The following is a 23,498-nucleotide window of genomic DNA, read 5'->3' as shown; positions in this document are numbered from 1 at the left end:
ACATAGATGATACTGCATACCTTACAGAGTTTCATGGAGAATAAACAAGAATATAAGCCCATGAGGGCAGGGAATTTTGTCTGATTGATTCAGTTATTTAGTCACAACATCCAGAATAGCATCATGGCACATAGTAGTTGCTCAATAAATATTTTCTGAATTAATGAAGAAAATGAAGAGGCGTGCCTGACACATGGTTGATTCTCAGTAAATGCTAGCTAGCTCTCTCCCATCATAAGCTTCTCTAGCAAGTCAACAAGCAAGGAGTCAGGATCGGGTCTTCTGATTCTAGTGCTCTTGATATAAAAAACTTGCCTCCTGTAAGAATAATACCTAATGGTCATTGAGGACTTCCTATGTGCCAGGCATGATGACAGCATATTACACACACACACTCACACATACACACAGACGCACATACTCTCTCTCATTCATTTTAGTTTAAATTGTTTCATTTAAATTTTTAGATTGCTTTATTTTCAATTTAAGCTTGTTTCATAATTATGTAAAATATTTACATTCCTCCAAAGTCAAATCTAGAAAACAAAGAATATTCAAAAATTCTCACTTCCTTCCTTGTCCCATCCAACTTATTCCTTCCTTCCCCTTATAGGTAATTTCCTTCCTCCCTATTTTTTCTAATTTTTAGTTTTATGGCTTATTCTTCTATTATTTCTTTTTGGAATACAAGCAGAAGTGTACGTTTGTGTGTGTGTGTGTACTTGAACCAAGTTCACCTCATCCTTTTTAGATAAATACAGCATACTTTTTTCTATCTTGTTTTTTTTTCATTTAGTATGTGTAGGAGATCCTTCCATTGCATTATATATAAATAGTCCTCATTCCTTTTCACACCTACAAAATACTCCATTGTATATCTTCCACAGTCATTCAACCAGTATCCTCTTGATGGACAATTTTGCTATTACAAATAGTGCTGCAATGAGTAGCCTCATGCCTGCACCTTTTTGTATTGTTGCCATTGTATCTGTGGTATAGATTTCTAGAAGTGAGTTAAACTGTAAATGCTTATGTAATTTTATTAGATATCGCCAAATTCTCCTCCATAAGGCCTCTGCCATTTTGTATCACCACCACCAATATGTCCTCACAGCCTTACCAACAGAGCATGTTGTCAAATTTCTGGATTTTTGTCAATCTAATAAGTAAAAAATGGCACATCAATATTGTTTTATATTTCATTTCCCTCATTATGAGTAAGATTGAGCATCTTTCATCTGCCTAAGAACCATCTATGTTTCTTTTTCTGTGAAGTTTATGTTTAGCTTTCTATAGGGTTGTTGTTTTCTTATTTTTACCAGTTCTATATATTAAGGATATTAATCTTTCATCTGTGGTATAAGATGCAAATATTTTCCCCAGTTTTTCATTTGTCTTTTTATTTTGCTTATAAATGTCTCACACTGCAAAACTTCTTTTGAATTTTTATGTAAGTAAATTAAATTCATCTCTTTCTGTCATATTGTTTCTGGACTTTGAGTTATAGTTAATAAAGATTACTCCTAGATTAAAGAGCAATTCACTTATATTTTCTTTCAGTTACCTGCAGGCTTTCCATTTTTATATTTAAAATCTTGGACCCATTTGGAATTTTTTCTGGTGTATAGTGTGAGAAATGGATCAAATTTTATTGTTTTTCATATGGCTATCCGGTTATCCAAAATGACCCATTAAAAAGGACAACTTTTCCCCATTGATTTAAGGTGCTCCTTTTGTTCATTTTGTCAGCTCATTTAATCTTAACAACTCTATAAGTTAAGTAGCATTATCTCCAATTTGACTGACAAGAAAATTCAGACCTAGTAACTTGCCTGAGGTCACATGGCTGATCAGTGGTAAAGATGGGAGTTGTAGCTAGGTATCCTTGACCCTGGAAACAGGGCTTTGTATCACTACACTGTATTTTCTATTACTTTGATCCTAAGTATGCCCTGTAAAACAAATATGGCATCCATCACCACTCCAATGCTGCATATAATGTAGCGGAGGCTCCAAGAAGACCCTTGCCTTCCTGAGAAACCCAGATCATGAACAAAATGGCCAGTGCTCATGTCAGATAACCCCAAACTATGGGGCCTGTCAGATGCCTGGTATCCAGCAGAGTCAGGTTTTTATGGATGGGATCATTGAAAGTGGAGCTGTAAGGCATTGACTAAGGCCAAATTGAGCAAGCAGAGGGAGAGACTAGTAGGAGTAGTTAGTAGCTGTCTGATGCTCTCTTTTTCCAACCCCTTGGAAAGTACAGCTTATCTGGTATTGCTCTAGTTAGTTCCTGTAACAGATTTATACCAAAAATTTAGTGATATAAAAAATTAGAGGTTCATTTCTAACTCTAGTAAACCCCAATCAATGATGGGGAATGGGAGGATTCTTCTCTGTCATTCAGGGACCCAGACTTATGGAGGCTCTGCCATTTTCTTAACTGTGTTATTGAAATATAGTTCACATATCATATAATTTACCCATTTAAAGAGTATAATTCAATGGGTTTGGTACATTGAATTACTAATTTTTAAAGTTGTGGTAAAATATAAAACATAAATTTTTGCCATTTTAAGTGTGTGGTTCAGTGGCATTAATCACATTTACAATATTGTACAGCCATCACCACTATCTAGTTCCAAGACTTTTTCATCACCCCAAACAGAAACTCTGTCTTCATAAAGCAAGAAGTCCCCCAATCACCCCTTCCCCCAGCCCTGTGTATAACTGTTATTTTACTTTCTGTGTCTACGGATTTGCTTAGTCTAGATATTTCATATAAGTGGAATCATACAGTATTTTTCCATTTGTATCTGGCTTATTACACATAGCATAATGTTTTCAATGTTCATTCATGTTGTAGCATGTATCAGTACTTCATCCTTTTCACTGTTGAATAATATTCCATTGAATGTATATATCATATTTTGTGTATCCATTCATCTGTTGATGGACACTTAGGTTGTTTCCACCATTTGGCTATTGTGAATAATGCTGCAATGAACATTGGTATAGAAGTATGTATTTGAATACTTGCTTTCAATTCTTTTGGGCATATAATTAGGAGTGGAACTGCTGGGTTATATAGTAATTCTATGTTTAGCTTTTTGAGGAATGACAAAACTGTTTTTCTCAACAGCTGTACCATTTTACATTTCTAGCAGCAATGTACAAGGATTCCAATTCCTCCACATCCTTGCCAACACTTGTTTTTGTTTCATTTTCTCAAAAATATCCTACAAGCCATCCTAGTGGGTATGAATTGCTATCTCACTATGGTTTTGATTTGCATTTCCCTAATGACTAATGACATTGAGCATCTTTTCATGTGTTTATTAGACATTTGTATATCTTCTTTGGAGAAGATTCTTTGATGAACACAAGTTTTTCTATTTTTTATGAAGTCCAATATATCCATTTTTTTTGTTGTTGCTTCTGTTTTTGATGTCATCTCTAAGGATCCATTGTCAAATCCAAGGTCATAAATATTTACTCCCATGTTTTATTCTAAAAGTTTTATGGATTTAACTCTTATATTTAGGACATTTATTCATTTTAACTTCATACTTTTGCATGTAGAAATCCAGTTATCCCAGCACCATTTGTCAGAGATTGTCTTTTTCTCATTGAATGGACTTGGAACTCTTTCCAAAAATTAATTGGCCAAAGATGTATGGGTTTATTCTTGGACTCTCAACTCTATTCTATTGGTCTATATGTCCAATATAGTGGAATCAGACTGTTTTGATTAATGTAGCTTTGTAGTAATTTTTTAAATAGGGTAGTATAAGTTCTCCAAATTTTTTCTTCTCTTTCAAGATCGTTTTGACTATTTGGGGCCCCTTGCAATTCCCTATGAATTTGAGAATAGGACTTTCCATTTCTTCAAGAAAGGTGATAAAATTTCGACAAGAATTGTGTTGAATCTACACATGACTTTCAGTAGCATTAACATCTTAGCAATTTTAAGTCTTCCTATACATGAACACAAGATGTCTTTCCGTTTATTTATGTCATATTTAATTTCTTTCAGAGACGTTTTGTAGTTTTTAGTGTATAATCCTCTCACTTCCCTGGTTAAATTTATTCCCAGGTATTTTATTCGTTTAAATTCTATGAAATGTAATTGCATTTTAATTTTCTTTTTGAATTGTTTCTTCTTTATGTATGGAAACAAATGATTTTTGTGTGTTGATTGTGTAACCTGCAACGTTTCTGAATTCATTTATGTATTCTTTGTCTAGGGCTGCGGAAACAAAATATGACAGATTGGGTGACTTAAACAACAGAAATGTATTTTCTCACAGTTCTTGAAGCTAGAATTCTGAGGTCAAGGTGTAGGCAGCTTTGGTTTCTACTGAGGCCTCTGCCCTTGGCTTGCCGATGTCTGCCTTATTGCTGTATGTTCACATGGTCATCTCTCTATGCCTGCATGTGTCTGGTGTCTCTCTTTCTCTGTCCCAGTCTCTTCTTATAAGGGCACCAGTCATATTAGATTAGAGCCCACCCTAACTACCACATTTTAACTTCTTTCTTGAAAGGTCCCATCTCCAAAATACAGTCACATGCTGAGGTAGCAGGAGTTAGGGCTTCAATATATGAATTTTAGGGTAGGACACAATTCAGCCCATAACAATTTATTAGCTCTAGTAACTTTTAAGTGGAATATTTACAGTTTTCTATGCATAGGATCATGTCATCTGCAAATAAAGTTTTAATTCTTCATTTCCAATTTGAGTGCATTTTATTTCTTCTCCTTCTTTTGAAAATAGTTCTAACTAGATCTTCTAGTACAATGTTGAATTGCAGTGGTAAAAACGGCCATCCTTTTCTTGTTTCTGATCACAGGGGGAAACATATCAGTCTTTTACCATTGGGTACAGGCATACCTTGTTTTATTGCACTTCACTTTGTTGTGATTCGCAGACATTGCAATTTTTGCAAGACTCTCCACCAGCAGAAAGATTACAACTTGCTGAAGGCTTAAATGATAATAAGCATTTTTAGCAATGAAATAATTTTTAATTAAGATATGTACATTTTTTTAGACATAATGCTATTGCACACTTAATGGACTACAGCATGGTGTAAACATGACTTGCATATGCACTGGGAAACCTAAAAATTTATGTGACTCACTTTAGTGCAATATTTGCTTTATTGCAGTGGTCTGGAACCGAACCTACCATATGTACAAGTTATGCCTGTATGATGTTAACTGTGGGTTTTTCATATGTGTCTTTTATCATGTTGAAGAAATTTCCCTTTATTTCTAGTTTTCTGAGAGTTTTTAACATGAAAAGGTGTTGGATTTTGTTAAATACTTTTTCTGTGACAATTGAGATGATGGTGTTTTTTTTTTCTTTCATTTTATTAATGTGATGTATTACATTGATTGATTTTGTTATGACAAATGACACTTGCATTCTTGTGATAAATCCTACTTGGTGCATAATCCTTTTAATTTGTTATAGGATTCACTGTGTTAACATTTTGTGGACAATTTTTGCATGAATATTCATAAGTGATATTGGTGTGTAATTTTCTTTTCTCATGATGTGATTTTTGTCTGGTGTTTTATCAGTTTATTCCTGGCCTCATAGAATGAGTTAGGAAGTGTTACCTCCTCTTTAATTTTTTGGAAGATTTTGAGAAAGATCAGTGCTAATTCTTTAAATGTTTGGTAGTTTAAATGTTTAATGTTACTGGTTCACCATTCACCAGTAAAGCCATCTGGTCTTGGGCTTCTCTTCATTGAGAGGTTTATGATTACTGATTTATTGTCTTTACTTGCTACTGGTCTGTTGATATTGCCTATTTCTTCTTGAGTCAGCTTAGGCCATTTGTGGATTTCTGGTAATTTGTTTATTTTATCTAGATTGTCTAATTTGTTGGTGTATAATTGTTCATAATACTCTTTTATAATCCTTTTTCATTTCTATAAGGTTGGTAGTAATATCTCCACTTGCATTTCTGATTTTAGTTATTTGCATTTTCTCCCTTTTTCCTTTGTCAGTATAGCTAAAGGATTGCCAACTTTGTTGAACTTTTCAAAGAATCAACTTTTTATTTCATTGATTCTATTATTTTTCTACTCTCTATCTCCACCCTAATCTTTACTATTTCCTTCCTCCTGCTAGCTTTGTGTTTAGTTTGCTCTTCTTTTCAAGTTCCTTGAGGTGTAAAGTTAGATTATTAACTTGAGATCTTTTTTCTTTTTTAATGTAGGCATTTACAGGTATAACTTTACCTCTGAATACTACTGCCTTTGCTGTATCCCATAAATTTTGATATGTTGTGTTTTTATTTTTATTAATCTTTAAGTAATTTCTAGTTTCCCTTCTGATTTTTTTCTTTGACCCATTGGTTGTTCAAGAGTGTAGTTTTTAATTTCCAATAGATAGCCTTTTCAACAAAGAGTAGGGAAACAATAAGACGACGATATGGAATAAAGTGAACATTGACACAAACTACAATTTTCACAAAATTCACGTAGTATTATTTATAATTTTATTTATTTTTTCAGCTTTATATAGGTATAATTGACAAATAAAATTGTAATATATTTAAAGTGTGCAATATGAAGATTTGACATACGTATACATTGTGAAAGGATTCACTGTTGAATTAACACATTCATCACCTCACATATTTACCCTTTTTTTGATGAGACACTTAAGTTCTGCCCTTATGAAATTTCAATTGTACAGTACAGTATTTTCAACTATAGTCATCATGTTATACATTAGATCCTCAGACCTGATTCATCGTATAACTAAAACTTTGTATTCTTTTATCAGCCTCTCCCTATTTCTGCTAACATTCTACTTTCTGGTAACCACCATTCTACTCTTTTTTCTATGACTTTGACTTTTTTTTCCTTTTTAGATTCTATATATAAGTGATGCTATGCAGTATTTGTCTTTTTCTGTCTGGCTTATTTTACTTAGCATAATGTCCTCCAGGTTCATCTACATTATGGCAAATGGCAGAATTTCCTTCTTTTTTTAAGACTGAATATATCTCACATTTTCTCTATCCATTCATCTGTTGACACTCTTAGGTTGTTTCCATGCTCTGGCTGTTGTGAGTAATGTTGCAATGAACATGGATGCTTTTGAATATCCTAATTTCCCAAAGAATCTTTCTCAGGTTTGCTCCTGGATTTATGCAGTCTATTGTGTGTCTTTATCCAACTTCTTGCCCAGACATCTGTGGTTTTTTAGTTTTCTTTGTAACATTTTTTAACTAATATCCACTCCTTTTTCAGTCTACATTCTGAATTGAGTGAAACAGAGGTGAGAACCTGGTATCTATCCTTCAGGCCCCAGACAAGTTAGAACAGACATACACAATAATTTGTGAGTAAGTTTTGCTCAGCACTCTGGAACTAGGGATGAGGGTCTCACACTAGGAACACAGGCTCCTGCTACTTTAAGACTGCCTCCACTTTAGGACCAGTGCTGCTCTGTGAAGAAGGGTGCAGTAATGGAAAGTAAAAATCGCACAAAATCTTCCCATCATTTTCAAATTGCCTTTTTCTTGAGTCAGCATTTGCTTCATTGCTGTAAGTTTTTAACTGTTTTCCAGAGTTCTGAAAACATTGAGTCTGAGAATTTCTGCTTGCATTTCTGTTTCTGTGAGGAAATGAGAGATTGGAGCTGCCACCTCTTCCATTTTCCTGATGTCCCCTGTCATTTTTAGTATATTGATTTCAGCATCTCCTTGGGGGTCCCTATGAATCATAAAATTAAAGTATAAAGAAAATTAAGGAGATTTTACATATAAAATAAGTATAAAGAAAAAAAGAGGCAGTTTTGTGGCCAGGCCTGGGACAGGCATACATCAATTTACTCATATTCCATTGGCTAGAAATTAGGCACATAGACCCACCTAACTGCCCTGGGGTTAGGGAATTTCAGCTAGTGATATTTCCAGGAGGAAAAAAGAATGAGTTTGGTGAACAACCAGTCAGCTTCTGCCACAACTAACAAATAGCTAATATCCTTTGATAACTAGAGTTGTGTCTTTGAGAAAGAGCTATGACATATCAGGCAGGAGCCTTGTTCCCAGGTTAGAGTGTCAGAGATGGAAAAATATTTAGAGACCATCTATTTCAATCTCCTCAGATGTTGTGGCCTCTGATGCCCAGAAATGGAAAGGAGTTGGCCAGAGTCACACTGAGTCAATACTAAACCTGAAACAACAGCCAGCTGGATCACTCATCTCTCCTCTACACCATTGGCATTCAAATTTTTTTTATTGAGTTAATGATAGGTTACAATTTTGTGATATTTCAGTAGTACATTATTGTTTGTCAGTCGTGTTGTAGGTGCACCACTTCTCCCTTTGTGCCCAGACCCCACCCCCCCTTTCCCCTGGTAGCCACTAATCTGGTCTCTTTGTCTACATTTTTAAATTCCTCATATGAGTGGAGTCATACAGAGATTGTCCTTCTCTATCTGGCTTATTTCACTTAACATAATTCCCTCAAGGTCCATCCATGTTGTTGCAAATGGGACTATTTTGCTCTGTTTTACGGCTAAGTAGTATTCCATTGTATATATATACCACATCTTCTTTATCCAGTCATCTGTTGATGGGCACTTTGGTTGCTTCCATGTCTTGGCTATTGTAAATAATGCTGCAATAAACATTGGGGTGCATAGGACTTTTGGAATTGCTGACTTCAAGCTCTTTGGGTAGATACCCAGTAGTGGGATAGCTGGGTCATATGGTAGTTCTATTTTTAATTTTTTGAGGAATCTCCATACTGTTTTCCATAGTGGCTGCACCAGTTTGCATTCCCACCAGCAGTGTATGAGGGTTCCTTTTTCTCCGCAACCTCTCCAACATTTGTTACTATTAGTTTTAGATATTTTTGTCATTCTAATGGGTGTAAGGTGATATCTTAGTGTAGTTTTGATTTGCATTCCCCTGCAGATCAGCGATGATGAACATCTTTTCACGTGCCTATTTGCCATCCATATATCTTCTTTGGAGAAATGTGTGTTCATGTCTCCAGCCCACTTTTTAATCGGGTTGTTTTTTTTGTTGTTGAGTTGTGTGAGTTCTTTACATATTATGGATATTAAGCCTGTGTCAGAGATATGACTTGCAAATATTTTTTCCCAGTTAGTGGGTTGTTTTTTTGTTTCAATCCTGTTTTCATTTGCCTTGAATAAGCTCTTTAGTCTGATGAAGTCCCATTTGTTTATTCTTTCTATTGTTTCCCTTCTCTGAGAAGACATGGTGTCTGAAAAGATTCTTTTAATACACATGTCAAAGAGCGTACTGCCTAAGTTTTCTTCTAGTAGCCTTATGGTTTCAGATCTCACCTTTAGGTCTTTGATCCATTTTGAGTTTATTTTGGTGAATGGTGAGAAAGAATGGTCAATTTTCATTCTTTTACATATGGCTTTCCAGTTTACCCAGCACCATTTGTTGAAAAGACTTTCTTTTCTCCATTGTATGCCCTCAGCTCCTTTGTCAAAGATAAGCTGTCCATAGATGTGTGGTTTTATTTCTGGACTTTCAATTCTGTTCCATTGACCTGTGCACCTGTTTTTGTAGCAGTACCATGCTGTTTTGATTACTGTAGCTTTGTAGTATGTTTTCAAGTCAGGGATTGTGATGCCTCCCGTTTTGTTCTTTTTTTCTCAGGATTGCTTTAGCAATTTGGAGTCTTTTTTTGCTGCATATGAACTTTAGGATTCTTTTTTGTAATTCTGTACAGAATGTCATTGGGATTCTGATTGGGATAGCATTGAATCTGTAAATTGCTTTAGGTAGAACAGACATTTTCACTATGTTTATTCTTCCAATCCACGTACAAGGAATGTCTTTCCATCTCCTTATGTCATCATCCAATTCTCTCAGAAAGGCCTTGTAATTTTCACTGTATAGGTCTTTCAATTCCTTAGTTAAATTCACCCTGAGGGATTTTATTCTTTTTGTATTGATTGTGAAAGGTATTGTGTTCTTGAGTTCTTTTTCTGTTAGTTTGTTATTAGCACATGGAAATGCTACTGATTTATGTAAATTAATCTTATACCCTGCAACTTTGCTGTAGTTATTGATTACTTCTAAGAGTTTTCCAATGGATTCTTTGGGGTTTTCTATATATAAGATCATGTCATCTGCAAACAGTGAGAGTTTCACTTCTTCCCTCCCTATTTGGATTCATCTGATTCCTTTTTCTTGCCTGATTGCTCTGGCCAGGACCTCCAGTACTATGTTAAATAAGAGTGGTGATAGAGGGCATCCTTGTCTCGTTCCTTATTTCAGGGGGATGGCGCTCAGTTTTTGCCCATTGAGTATGATGTTGGCTGTGGGTTTGTCATATATGGCCTTTAATATGTTGAGGTAGTTCCTTCTATCCCCATTTTGTTCAGAGTTTTTATCATAAATGGCTGTTGGATCTTGTTGAATGCTTTCTCTGCATCTATTGAGATGATCATGTGGTTTTTATTCCTCAGTTTGTTGATGTGGTGTGTCACATTGATTGATTTGTGGACGTTGAACCATCCCTGTGTCCCTGGTATGAATCCCACTTGATCATGATGTATGATCCTTTTGATGAATTGCTGAATTCTGGTTGAAGAATTTTGTTTAGAATTTGTGCATCTATGTTCATCAGCAATATTGGCCTGTAGTTCTCTTTTTGCGTGGTGACCTTGTCAGGCTTTGGTATCAGTGTGATGTTGGCCTCGTAGAATGTGGTAGGAAGTGTTCCATCTTCCCTAATTTTTTCGAATAGCTTGAAAAGGATAGTTATGAAATCCTCTCTGAAAGTTTGGTAGAATTCCCCAAGAAAGCCATCTGGTCCTGGGGTTTTATTCTTTGGGATGTTTTTGATTGCTGTTTCAGTCTCTTTCCTTGTGATTGGTGTGTTCAAATTGTGTGCTTCTTCTTGAGTGAGCTTTGGGAGATTGTAGGAGTCCAAGAATTTATCCATTTCCTCTAGGTTATCCATTTTGTTGGCACATAATTTTTCATAGTATTCTCTTATAATCCATTGTATTTCTGTGAAGTCTGTTGTTATTTCTCCTCTTTCATTTCTGACTTTGATTATTTGAGCTTTCTCCCTTGTTTTCTTTGTAAGTCTGGCTTGGGGTTTGTCAATTTTATTTATCTTCTCAAAGAACCAGCTCTTTGTTTCATTGATCCTTTCTGCTGCCTTTTTCGTTTCAATAGCATTTATTTCTGCTCTGATTTTTAATATTTCTCTCCTTCTGTTGACTTTGGGCTTTGTTTGTTCTTCTTTCTCTAATTCGGTTAGGTCTAGTTTAAGATTGCTTATTTGGGATTTTTCTTGTTTGTTAAGATGTGTCTGTATTGCAATGAGTTTTCCTCAATACGGCTTTTGCTGTATGCCATATGAGTTGGTATGGCATGTTATCTTTTTCCTTTGTCTCCAGATATTTTTTAATTTATTCTTTAATTTCTTCAATGATCCATTGCTTGTTCAGTAGCGTATTGCTTAGTCTCCACATCCTTGTGCCTTTATCAGCTTTTTTCATTTAATTAATTTCTAGCCTTATAGCATTATGATCGGAGAAGACGCTTGTTATTATTCCAATTTTTTTAAATTTGTAGAGGCTTGCCTTGTTTCCCAACATATGGTCTTTCCTTGAGAATGTTCTGTGCGCGCTTGAGAAGAATGTGTATTCTGCAGCTTTTGGATGAAGTGTTCTGTATATGTCTAGTAAGTCCAATTGCTTTGGGTTTTTGTTTAGCTCCACTATTTCCTTGTTGATTTTCTGTCTGGATGATTTGTCCATTGATGCAAGTGGGGTGTTTAGGTTCCCCTACTATTATTGTGTTATTTTTGATATCTTCTTTTAGGTTTGTTAATAGTTGCTTTATGAACTTTGGTGCTCCTGTGTTGGGTGCATAGATGTTTATAAGTGTTATTTCTTCTTGATGCAGTGTCCCTTTGATCATTATATATTGCCCTTCTTTGTCTCTCTTTACCTGCCTTATTTTGAAATCCGTTTTGTCTGATATAAGTACTGCAACACCTGCTTTCTTTTGCTTGCTATTAGCATGAAATATTGTCTTCCACCCCTTCACTCTGAGCCTGTGTTTGTCCTTGGGGCTGAGGATGTGTTTCCTGGAGGCAACAAATTGTTGGATCTTGTTCTTTAATTCATTTTGCCTCTCTGTGTCTTTTTATTGGAGAGTTCAATCCGTTTACATTGAGGGTGATTATTGATACATGTGGGCTTAATGCTGTCATTCTGTCACTCGTTATCTGGTTTTCCTGCATTACCTTTGTTTCTCTTCCTGTGTGTTTTAGCCTACCCATTGACATCTGCAATTTATTATGCTAGGTTTCTTAGATTTTTCCTTATTTATGCTTTGTGTCTCTGTTCTGTTTTTTAGTTTAGTGGCTACCATGAAGTTTGTATTTAGAATCTCATGTATAGTATAGTCTATTCTCTGGTGGTCTCTTACTTACTTGGCCTAGACTGATTAAGTTCCTTTCCCTTCCCCTCCTAAATTATTATTTTCATCTCTTATTTCAACTCGTGTTATGAGTCTGTAGTCAGAGTGATAAGCTCGTCTTTACTTTGGTGGTTTCCTTACCTTTATCCTAATGCTATAGTTGAATATTTGCTATCCTATTCTGGCTCTATCTATCTGTCTCCCTACTCTGTGGTTTGTGACCCCTTTCTCCTTTTTTTTCTTTTTTCAGGTATGAGAGCCTTCTTGAGGATTTCTTGTAGTGTGGGACTTTTGGTTACAAATTCCCTTAACTTTTGTTTGCCTGGAAAAGATTTAATTTCTCCCTCATATCTGACGGATATTTTTGCTGGATAGAGTATTCTTGGCTGAAGATTTTTATCCTTTAAAGTTTTGAATATGTCACTCCATTCTCTCCTAGCTTGTAAGGTTTCTGTAGAGAAATCTCTTTAAGTTTGATAGGAGTTCCTTTGTAGGTTATTTTCTTCTGTCTTGCTGCTCTGTGTATTCTTTCTTTGTCTTTCATTTTTGCCATTTTTACTACTATGTGCCTTGCAGTAGGTCTTTTTACATTGACAAATCTAGGAGATCTGAAAGCTTCCTCCACACCCATTTCTCCCTCAATCCCTAGATCTGAGAAGTTCTCTTTTATAATTTCCTTAGGCACACTTTCTGCTCCATTTTCCTTTTCCACGTTCTCAGGAATTCCTATGATCCTTAAATTCGTTCTCCTCATTGAATCTTCTATCTCTCTGATACTTTCCTCATTCATTTTAATCCTTAGTTCTCTTTCTTCTTCTGTCTGGAGCCATTCAGCCTGTCTATCTTCGATTATGCTAATTTTCTCCTCTATGGTGTCTACATGGGCATTCAGGGAATCTGTATTCTGTTTCATCTTATCCATCATATTTTTCATCTCTAGTATTTCTGTTTGATTCTTCTTTATAATTTCAATCTCTTTTGTGAAGTAACTCCAGAACTCATTGACTTGTTTCTCTATCTTTCCCTCTACCTCATTGAGTTTTTTGATGATAGCTACTCTGCACTCATTTTCACTTAGTTTACCTATTTGCAAGTCCTCAGGACTTAATTCTGTATTTTTATTGTTTTTCTTCTGGTCTGGAGGTTTTATAAATTGCTGAATGGTAGAGCAGCGGTTTTTGCACATGATGGTTGTATTCGGTTGCAGTTACAGCCTGTTGCCACTAGATGGGGATCGAGAGCTGCGAGTTCTGAGCTCTCTGCCTTTGGGCAAGATGGCAGCACAAAGCGTGGTCGGCAGGGAGGAGGTGAGCTTTTTCTCGTGCGCCGATCTGGATTCTGATCCGCTACCGTTCTGTGGTCTCCCAGGGCCCTGGCATGATGAGGTCCCCGTGCACGGAAGCTTTCCCCTGTCAGTGGGTTTCCACTACACTGGCGGCGGGAGTCCTGGACAATCCCCAGTCATGCGACCCCTCCCCTGCTCATTCCCACACCCTCAGCAGTGACCCCAGTCTCTAGAGGAGGGAGCGAAGTTCTCTCCTACCCAGTTCCAGCTCTTCCGAGGCCAGCTGCAACATCTCCATCCTCTGTGGTTTTGTTTCTGTAGTTCTGTGACAGTCTGGCATTAGGATTATTGGCTGAAATTCAGTTTTTCCAATCCTTTGTTGTAGTTTGGAGGGGAGAGAGCCCCAGGTCAGCTCACCTGCCATTTTGCTCCGCTGGCATTCAAACATTTTTGACCACTGACCAAGAGTAAGAAATAAATTTTCATCACAACCAAACACATACTTACCTATATTTTATCTGTAAAAGTTTCACAAAACAATACTGAGGTAGGTGGTGATTACAGCTATTTGTCAAGTATTTCCAGCTCCCCACCTTCAAGCAAATTGTAGAATTGCACTTTCTTTTACTCTCGTAGTTATTAATGAACAGGTGATATGTGTGGTCAAGGACAGGTTAGCCAAGTGAAATCAGTCATTTCTGGAGAAAAACTTTAAGAGGCAGTGCACAGTTCATAATGTTTTCTTTTCCTTTATGCTCCAATCATAGAAGCACAAAAATGAAGCTTCTGTCACCCCGGGTATCCCAGTGAGGATAATGTAAAGCACAGCCCCCAGGAAAGCTCTAGTAGGCAAACAGTGTGAGTGAGAAGTAAACTTTTCTTCTTTGAAGATACCGAGATTTAGAGTTTGCTTTTTGCCATAGCATAGCCTAGTCTATGCTGACTGATATAAATACCTATCTTTAGTACATGCTGTGCACTCTGATATTTGATGTTGTTATTTTATTTTCTCTTATTTCAATTTTCAATGCTGGTTGCAACCTAGTAAATTGATTTCATAAATTGGTAATGGGTTGCAACTTGAAGTTTGTAAAATACTACACTATGTAGTGTCCACTTGTCCCATAACTGATCCTCTCTCAAAGTTCCTGTAGAGCAATATTAATGACTCCCATCTCTCTACAGGATTGTGGTTATGGAGAAGGTGGAGATGCCTACCTCATAGCCTTGCCTGCCCACAGATAGAAAAGCAGCTGGGGCCACCACAGATGTCAGACTTGTATCACCTGTGCTGTCATCAATCATGTCCTGAAGGTCAATTGCACAGCTACCTCTAATGCTGTCTGTGGGGACTGTGTTTCCAGGTTAGCCCACTGTATGAGGCCAAAGTCTTCTGGGCCTTCCATAGCCCTTGGAGGTCTCTCTCATCCTTACCTCTAAGAGCCTAGCTGAAGTATTCTGTCCATATCATGATAAGTTTAAGTTCTCATGAGGAAGTAGCAGTGTCTTCCCAAGATCCCCCCGTAAAGTGTCTAGTACATGGTCTGCCACAGATGAGTACCTAACAGCTTTTTCATCATGCTGGCATGCTCAGCCCAAGCCCAAGATTCAAGATAAATCTCACTGCAAACCTAAAAGAAATTAGCAAGCAGTTGGTGTCAAAACACTGCTCCCCTCCCTTGTAAGACTATTCCCCCTTTTGGCTATAGGGTATGGTGAACAGGCGAAATTGTGGAGCGCCTGGGACTCTAAGTCAGAAACAGACATAGAGACAGAGAACTTATTAGGGGTGGTGGTAGGTTCTGGCTGTCAGAAGGGCAAGACTTTTACAAGCTACCTATGGTTTCAGGAAGGACCAGTCCAAGTGCATTGTTTGTTTAATCACCTTGCCTTTCCTTATTACTCTGACCAAAGATTCCACCAAAAGACATGCATTGGAGGCCTGCAGGACCAAGGGTGCATTCCATGCATGAAGCAAATCCCCACCTCTGAGGTTCAGTGCGTGTATCCAGTTCTTTTCTGTCCTTTCCTCCCCAACCCAATGGGTAGCAGCAAGATGGGGTAGTAAAGTCTTCCTCTACCCCCTCATAGTCCTTCTTGTAGAGTAGATTGGCAAAGGAATCAGTTAAATTTGAATCCTGGTTTCACAATGTATTGTGTAACTGTGTAACCCTCTGCAAATCATAGAAACTCATTGAACCTCATTTCCTTCATCTGAAAAAATATATAAATCATTGTTCCTCATACATTATGTGATGGTTGTCTAGGTCTGATGAAATACAAGATTTATAAAGCACTTTATAATTTATAACATTTGTACAATTCTGGATGATGATGATGATGATGATGATTATATGAGGTTTATAGGAGTCCCTAGTGCTTGGGACTAGTAAAAGCCTGAATGAAGTAGTAGGATCGAATCTATGCCCATATCACTATCCATTTATCTGTCTGTCTATCTATCATTATCTATCTACATATATGTCTACTTATTCATTTTAAATTATTGATTTTGTTAAATCATGAAATATTTCAAATATGTAGAAATATTTAAAATACAAAAAAAATTATAAATGCTCAGTTAACCTCCAGAATTAATAAATCTTAACATTTTGCATATTTGCTTCAGATTTTTTTAAAAGGAACAAAGATTTCACAGGTTTAATGGAATTCTCTTTTTGCTCCTCTCCCTAGAGGCAACCACTATCACAAAATTGTATGTATCTTGTTGGTAGGCTATGCTACAGTAACAAACACACAAATGTCAGTGACTTAATACAATAAAAGTTTATTTTTCACTATGCAAAGTCCTTCTTCCATATTGTGACTATACCATCTAGACCATGTAGCTTCCAGGTTAAGGGACAGGAGAGGCAATGGAAGAAACATACTACATCTTATCTACTTCAGTCTGCAAGTAAGACACATTACTTCCACTCCCACTATGACTCTGCCATACTCTCCACCTGTGTTTTAATATTTGTATTCTTTTTTGGTGTATGTATATATTTATAGGCAAGATATGTTATTATTTTATGTTTTATATAAATATCAAGGTATATACTCTCTTTCTAAAATTTGCTTTTCCCCTCTGGGTTATTTGTATTGATCCACACAGGTCTTTTATTTTAAGCGATATATTATAGTATTACATCATAGGATTATACCATGACTTATTTATCCTGTGCCATACTGATGAACATCTTAGTTTGTTTCCATTTTCTAGGTTATATAACTAGATGTAACATGGAGAGACCATAGGATATGTGTATCTTCAAATAATTGTACTAATTTATATGGCAGTATATGAGTTCCTCTGCTTTGTTCTTCATACTTTAGCCTGCTCTACAAAGAAGTAAAACCAGGTTAGCAGGCCTAATTGAGGAAGGCTCTAGGTAGAGGCAATGTCCTGAAGAAGTCCAGGCCCAGTGTCAGGGTGATTATTGACTGCCCACACTGACTGACCTCCCCCACTTTCTTGTCTCACAGGTGCCTTCCTGTTGAGCTTAGTGGAGGCAGATGTACCCACGGTTCCCCCTCAGAAGGCCACACTTGTTGCACTGGTGAGCAGTTTCCTCATGGTGTTTACCCTGGCTTTCCTGGGGCTCTTGTTCTTCTACTGCAAGCAGTTCTTTAACAGACATTTCCAGCATGGTAAGAATAGCTGCTTCACGTATTACATGAATCACGAGCAAGGCCCTAATTATCAAAAGAGAGAAATTTTCTGGGGTTGAGAGATAATGGGCCTTCCCTACAGTGCTGAAAAATCCCAGGAGTGGACTATTTGGAGGTGGCAATAGAAAGCACTGGACTTCAGAGATGACCAAGACCAAACCTGCTAGTTTATGGGACCTGGTTCATTAACATACAGGGATTCATAAAGGAACATAACATCACTGGAAAATCCTTGGGAAAGGAATTCTGGAGACCTAGGTTCTAAATTTACCTCTAAATCACTGTGCAACTTTAGACAAGTCATCTAGTTTCTTTGAGCCTCTTTCTCCCTGATCTTTAAAATAAGAGATGGAATTTGGTTTATTGGTTTCTTAGTTCTTTTCCAATTCTTCATTTCTACTGATAGGTATAGATTCTGGAACATATCAGAAACGGAGGAAGGCTGGCTGTATTTGAGATATGACTGTAATAAAAGTAGGTGAGGTCTTAGGCAACTTTTATCAGTATGGTAACATCCAAAATGTGGGTAACTGAGAGCCCAGTGTCCACAGGAGTTGGCAAACCTAGACTTTTTCCCCCAAACAATAATGATACCCAAAGGGGCCTGGCTCAGCCCATAGGTGATGGTCATGTGAAATTCCAGATGGAAGGTCGTATTTAAAATCAGGAGTAACATTGTGATCTGTTTTCAGTAAAACTCCAGCCATTAGTCAAGATGGAACAGAAAGTCCAGGTCACTGAAGGCAAAGATGGAGGAGGTGGGATAGTGGCTTGCCAGGACTGGGCAAGGGGTTATAACTCTAGCCAATTGTACTGAGGCTCAGTGCAACTTCATTGCCATCAAGAGAACTGAGAGCTAGGCAGAGACATCAAAACAGGAACCCAGGCTAATGAATGGAGTTAATTTAATAAGGAAGGGGGAGCATAAAGTACTATATACATGAGTGCTCAGTATTCTTCCTCAGGCCACTGTATACTGGGCCCAAAACAGCATAACTTTTTTTAAACTCTATTTGTGTAGTAAGATCCTTCTTATATAGATCTGCCTTGGTCAGTTTGGCTGTAGGGTGTGCCAGATGATATTCAAAAAGCCTAGAAGATATGTTTTGCCACACCTCTGGCTTGAGGGGAAGTTAATCTAGCATTTTGTCGGCTGCAGGGAGCTGAGGGAACACTGTTGTCCCTTTATGATCCTTCTCAAACTCTACTTCTCTCTCTTCTACACTTTAGTGGCTCCTGAAACGTTGTGGCTCAGGGTAGATCATCCATCTCTGACCTTGAAGGCCAGTTTCTCATATAAGTGCTGTTGCCCATTCCATGGGCATGGGCATGAAATGCGGGCAATGAAGCATTTGGGGCTCAGGGCCCAGACAGAAGATAAGGCAACATCTGAGAGCTGCCTGTTTCCCTCCTCCTGCCTCAGGAGATGAGAAATGAATAACCCTTCTCTGCTCATCCTGTGTCCTCAAGATAATGATTCAGTACCTTTCTCTGGGGATATGAGGGCAGACAGATCCCTCAGGATCTCCATAGGGGAAAGAGAGTTAGACATTTTCTCGTTTTGGGAAGGTGTTTATTAGGAATCACTGACTTACATGCATACTAGGGTTGTATAGGCGAGATTAATATGTGAATTAGATCCAATAAGATGCAACAGAGAGGAATAGGATCTGTGGCAAATTGAAAAGTTCATCCCCTATCTAAAGGGGAATCTACCATTAAGCTCCAGCTGTTTGTTACCATGTGAGAATATTCAGTATTTCAAGATCTTCTGAATTTTCAAGAGAAGCCAAAAATCTGGAATTTTGTATGACATAGTTTTAAGCTCTGGCAATGAGTTCTAACAAAAACCAAAACCACAGCTATGATGTGGAAGTGAAACAAATACACACCCCATAGGCTTTCAGTTTGTAACCTGATGTTGAATCAGACTTATGCATGAAGGACTATTACTTTTCTATCACCATCATAACAAGTCATCACAAATTTAAGGGCTTAAAATGACATCTATTTATTATCCCATCATTTCCATAGGTCAAAAGCTTGGTAGGCTCAGCTGGATTTCTGCTTAGAGTCTCACAAGGCCAAAATCAAGGTGCTGGCAGGGCCACATTATTTTCTTTAAGCTCCAGGGGAGAATCCACTTCCTAGATTATTCAAGAAGATGGAGGAATTCAGTTTCTTTCAATTATAGGGCTAAGGTCCCATTTCCTTGGTGACTGTCAGCTAAGGGCCATTCCTAGTTTCTAGAGACCCCCCACATTCTTTAGCTTATGACATCTTTCCATTTTCAAAGATAGCAATGGTTGGTCAAGTCATTTTCATATCACATCTCTCTGACTCTTCTGCCTTCCTGTTCTGCTTTTAAGGACACATATGATTACATCTGGCCCACTTGGGTAATCCAGAATAATCTTTCTATTTTAAGGTCTATAGTATTAATTAAATCTGCCAAATGACTTTCACCATATAACATACACAGGCATAACACAAGGGAATGAAGATCATCTTGGAGCGTGTCAAAATCCTGCTTCCCACAAAGGGTTTCTCTTTCTCTGGAGAAATTGACTCTTCTCCCTGATCCGCCACCAGGTAGCCTCAATCGGATACCCCAATGTAAGTATGTTTCTCAACTGTGTCACCTCAGCCTGGTGCTAGGTGCTGTGGTCCCTACGGAGTAAAAACAGAGCTCTAGCTCCCAGACCCTTCCCCATCTTGTGCTGAGAATCAGATGCCCCACTGAGAGAAGCCCCTGTCTTTGGGTGACCCAGTGGCTTTCTGCTTCAAGTTGCAGGATGTCTGCTGCAGTTTGAGGCTGACGAGGCAGTGGAGGAGGAATCTCTCTTCTCCGTTAGCACCTGGCCAGAAGACCAGTCCTGAGTCCGCACTGAGTAAAAGCATGTTTGAAACCCAGCCACTCAACCCCAACCTGGATGATGACTGCAACTCGACTCATGACTTCCCCACACAGGAGTCTTTTACCATGGCCTCCTGCACCTCAGAGAGCCACTCCCATTGGGTCCACACTCGCATCAAATGCACAGAGCTGGACCTGCAAAAGTTTTCCAGCTCTGCCTCCTATACTGGAGCTGAGACCTTGGGGGTGGGGGCACAGCTGAAAGCTCTGGAGAGAGTCTGGAGCTCAATGTGCCTTTTGAAGTCCCCAGCCCTTAACTCTACTGAGGAGAGCTGGAAAGGTAGGGCAGAAAGACCAGAAATTGGAGACCACCTCCAAAGAATCCTCCTCTGGAGTACTGTTGTTCAACAGGGCTTGGTGTAGAGGAACAGCAAGCTAGGAGCACTGGCAGATGGAGGGGCAACAGTGGTGTTGCTCATCTTTTGAGCCAGTCAGTCAGACATCACATTTCTGGGCTCACAGTTGTCAACGAACTGGACAAGTTGACATGACACCAGTCTCTCTATTCTGGCCTTTTAAAAGCTCTCTCAGGGCCCCACTGTCTAATAGTCATATTCAGCTATCTCCCCTCAGGTGTACAAGCACCATGGCACAGTGGAAAAATATACAACTCCTAGCATCTGGCAACCCTATATTTCAAATCTACCTCCATTCCTTAATAGCTATGTGAACCTTGTGTAAGTTACTTCACCTCTCTGAGCCTTGGGTCCTCCATCTGTACAAAGTAGAAAGTACTACTCACTTCATAAATTCCCGTGAGAGCTGAACGAAAAGTGTATGTGCAAGTCCCTTTTACAGTGCCTGATGCATTAAAGATGTTTAAACAATGTTAGTTTTTCTTCCCCTCACCCACCTCCAGTCACAATTTACGCATCCCTCCACATCCACTACATTCATCAGATCTTCATAACACCCTATTGTGGTAAGCAGGACAGGGTTTGAAAGCCTCATTTTATAGAGACAGGAACTGAGACACAGAGAGGGAAAGTGATATGCTCAAAGTCATAGAGCAAATCAGTGGACTAAAGCTCAGATTTTGGTGTTCCAATCCAGAGCTTGTCCCATTCTATCAATGTGACTATTCCATAGCCAAGGTTACTTTTTCAAAGGCTCAAGTAGTATGAGGCACTACGAGGCAGGAGGGTGGGTAGATTCCTAACTTGCAACTAACCAACTACCTTTTAGCACCCATTACCATATTATCCAGCTAAGATATTGTCCAAGTTTCCCAATGACTTCTTCCCTACATCCTACCTAAGAAAAGGTGAACAATATGTAGATGAAAGCCAAGACTGCTATCAAACCAGTCAGCCTAGATACCTTAGGTCATCTAGTGCAACTTTCCCTCCAAGTTGTCCAATCCATGCCTGAGTCCCTTTTATAATATCCCCACCAAGTGTTTGTGTTATCCTTGCTGACATACTTGCAGTGTCAGAGAGCTCACTACTGCCCAACAGTTATGACTGGTGAATTCAAGCTCAATGTAAAGAAAAACGTTCTGTCTCCCTGTAATACCCACCCATGGGACCTACCTCTGTTCCTTGGACCACACAGACCTCATCTGCTTCCTTTGCCTTGTGATAGCCCTGAAGATGTCTGAAGATAGCATCTCCTCTCTGGAAAGTATCACTTTAGGTTCCTCTAAAGTATGTGGGGTTTAGAATTGAACCCAGTTTCACGAGGAATGGTCTCACCGGTATAGAATAGGGTAGAACTGTCATCACCCTAGCTGGGTGATATATTTCTGCTATTGTATCCTAAACCATTGACCTAAATCATGTTTTTTGTTTTGAGGATTGGGGAGAGGATGGAGCCAGTGAGATTGTCCCACAGGTTTCTAACTTGCTCTGACCCCTCTCTAGTCTCCTGGGCTCCTGGCAGCCTTACTGAGTTGTTCTCCCTGGACTCTCTTGCCTTGTCCCTACACCACAACAGCAGCAGGAGCCTGGGATGTGGTGTCCACAACAGCCAGTACTCTATGGATGGGGCACATCCTATCCCATCCCACCAGAAGATTGATTCTTCACCATTTTCCCAAGACTGACTTGCAGCATTTTCTACTTTCCTATTCTAGCTAGCCTGGAGAGCCATGGAACTATCAGACAGGTTCCTAGCTCAGCTTGATTATAGAGAAGAGGGGAGGGGATGACAATAAATGAGGTAGAGTTTTACTGCCTGCATCTTTGGCCAAGTAGACCTGAAGAAGGGGCCACTTAGTACTCTATTGATACATCTACCTGGCACTTTAAGGACAAAATCAAACCCTTCTCCCTTTGGCTCTTCTACACCGCCCCCTCCCCAATACACATACACACACGTGCACACACACCCCTACATACATCTTAAGAGATGCCTGACACCTTAATTCCCCACTCATCTCCTAGATTTCTGTGGCTGTGATGGCTCTGGAGCAAGCCCATTTGCCAGGGTCTTACTTCCCACATATAGTTCTCTACCATTCTTTAGTGGGGATTCAATACAGTGTCTTTTTGATCTTTAAAACAGTACTTCCAAAAGCTCCTTTCATTTTTACTTCTCTTCTACTCTTACCTTTTTTCTCCCTTCTTGGTGCCTTGCTTTCTAAGGCCCAAGGCTGAGTCTCTAGATCCACAGGGCCAAATCCAAAGCTCAGAGCTTCTGAGATCTAGTGGGGGACACTGAGGACCTAAGACTCTCATTGAAGCCTGGCCCTAGGGCCATTGGTGGTTTCTTGATTTAGAGAAACACCAACCAGTTTCTGAGCACTCACCATCAGTTTCACAGGCTTCTCAGAATGAAATGGAACTTCTCTCTCCATGGCTAATGGCACAGGGGAGATGAGAACCTCAGGGCTCAGAAGTGGGCATGACGGATTGTTTTTAAGTCTCCTTTATGCCCATAATAGGCCACTTGGGCTGAGGCTCACTGTCTCACAGTGGGTCATATTTGGAAGAAAAAGTGCTCAGATGAGTGAAGCAACTGTGTCCTTTGTTTTGGAGCAATCTACATAGTCCAAAATGTTGGATGTGACTTAATTTGTAAAAACTGTGACTCTGGATAGGGCATAGTTATCCTAGAGTGGGAATGCTGGAATTTACCATATATATGGGTGCTGCACTTACAGTTTCAATGTGTTTTCACAGCCATCATTCATTGGATCTTTACACAGACCCTGAAGTGGGCAAGGCA

General features: G+C 38.6%; 1 protein-coding gene across 1 annotated transcript in view; it reads left to right on the top strand.

The window, feature by feature from the left end:
- Nucleotides 1-20,587, top strand: part of EDA2R (ectodysplasin A2 receptor) — a 92,768-nt gene extending 72,181 nt beyond the window's left edge. Inside the window, 7 exon segments of the mRNA XM_005614269.3 lie at nt 14,924-15,102; nt 15,653-15,738; nt 17,228-17,390; nt 19,971-20,029; nt 20,202-20,260; nt 20,262-20,513; nt 20,516-20,587. Coding sequence (XP_005614326.1) covers nt 14,924-15,102; nt 15,653-15,738; nt 17,228-17,390; nt 19,971-20,029; nt 20,202-20,260; nt 20,262-20,513; nt 20,516-20,587 — 870 coding nt within the window.
- Nucleotides 20,588-23,498: the final 2,911 nt, after the last annotated feature.

The sequence above is a fragment of the Equus caballus genome, chromosome X (assembly GCF_041296265.1).
Source record: "Equus caballus isolate H_3958 breed thoroughbred chromosome X, TB-T2T, whole genome shotgun sequence".
Taxonomy (NCBI): domain Eukaryota; kingdom Metazoa; phylum Chordata; class Mammalia; order Perissodactyla; family Equidae; genus Equus; species Equus caballus.
The sequence above is the reverse complement of the archived record's forward strand: the minus strand, read 5'-3'. Positions and strand labels throughout refer to the sequence as shown.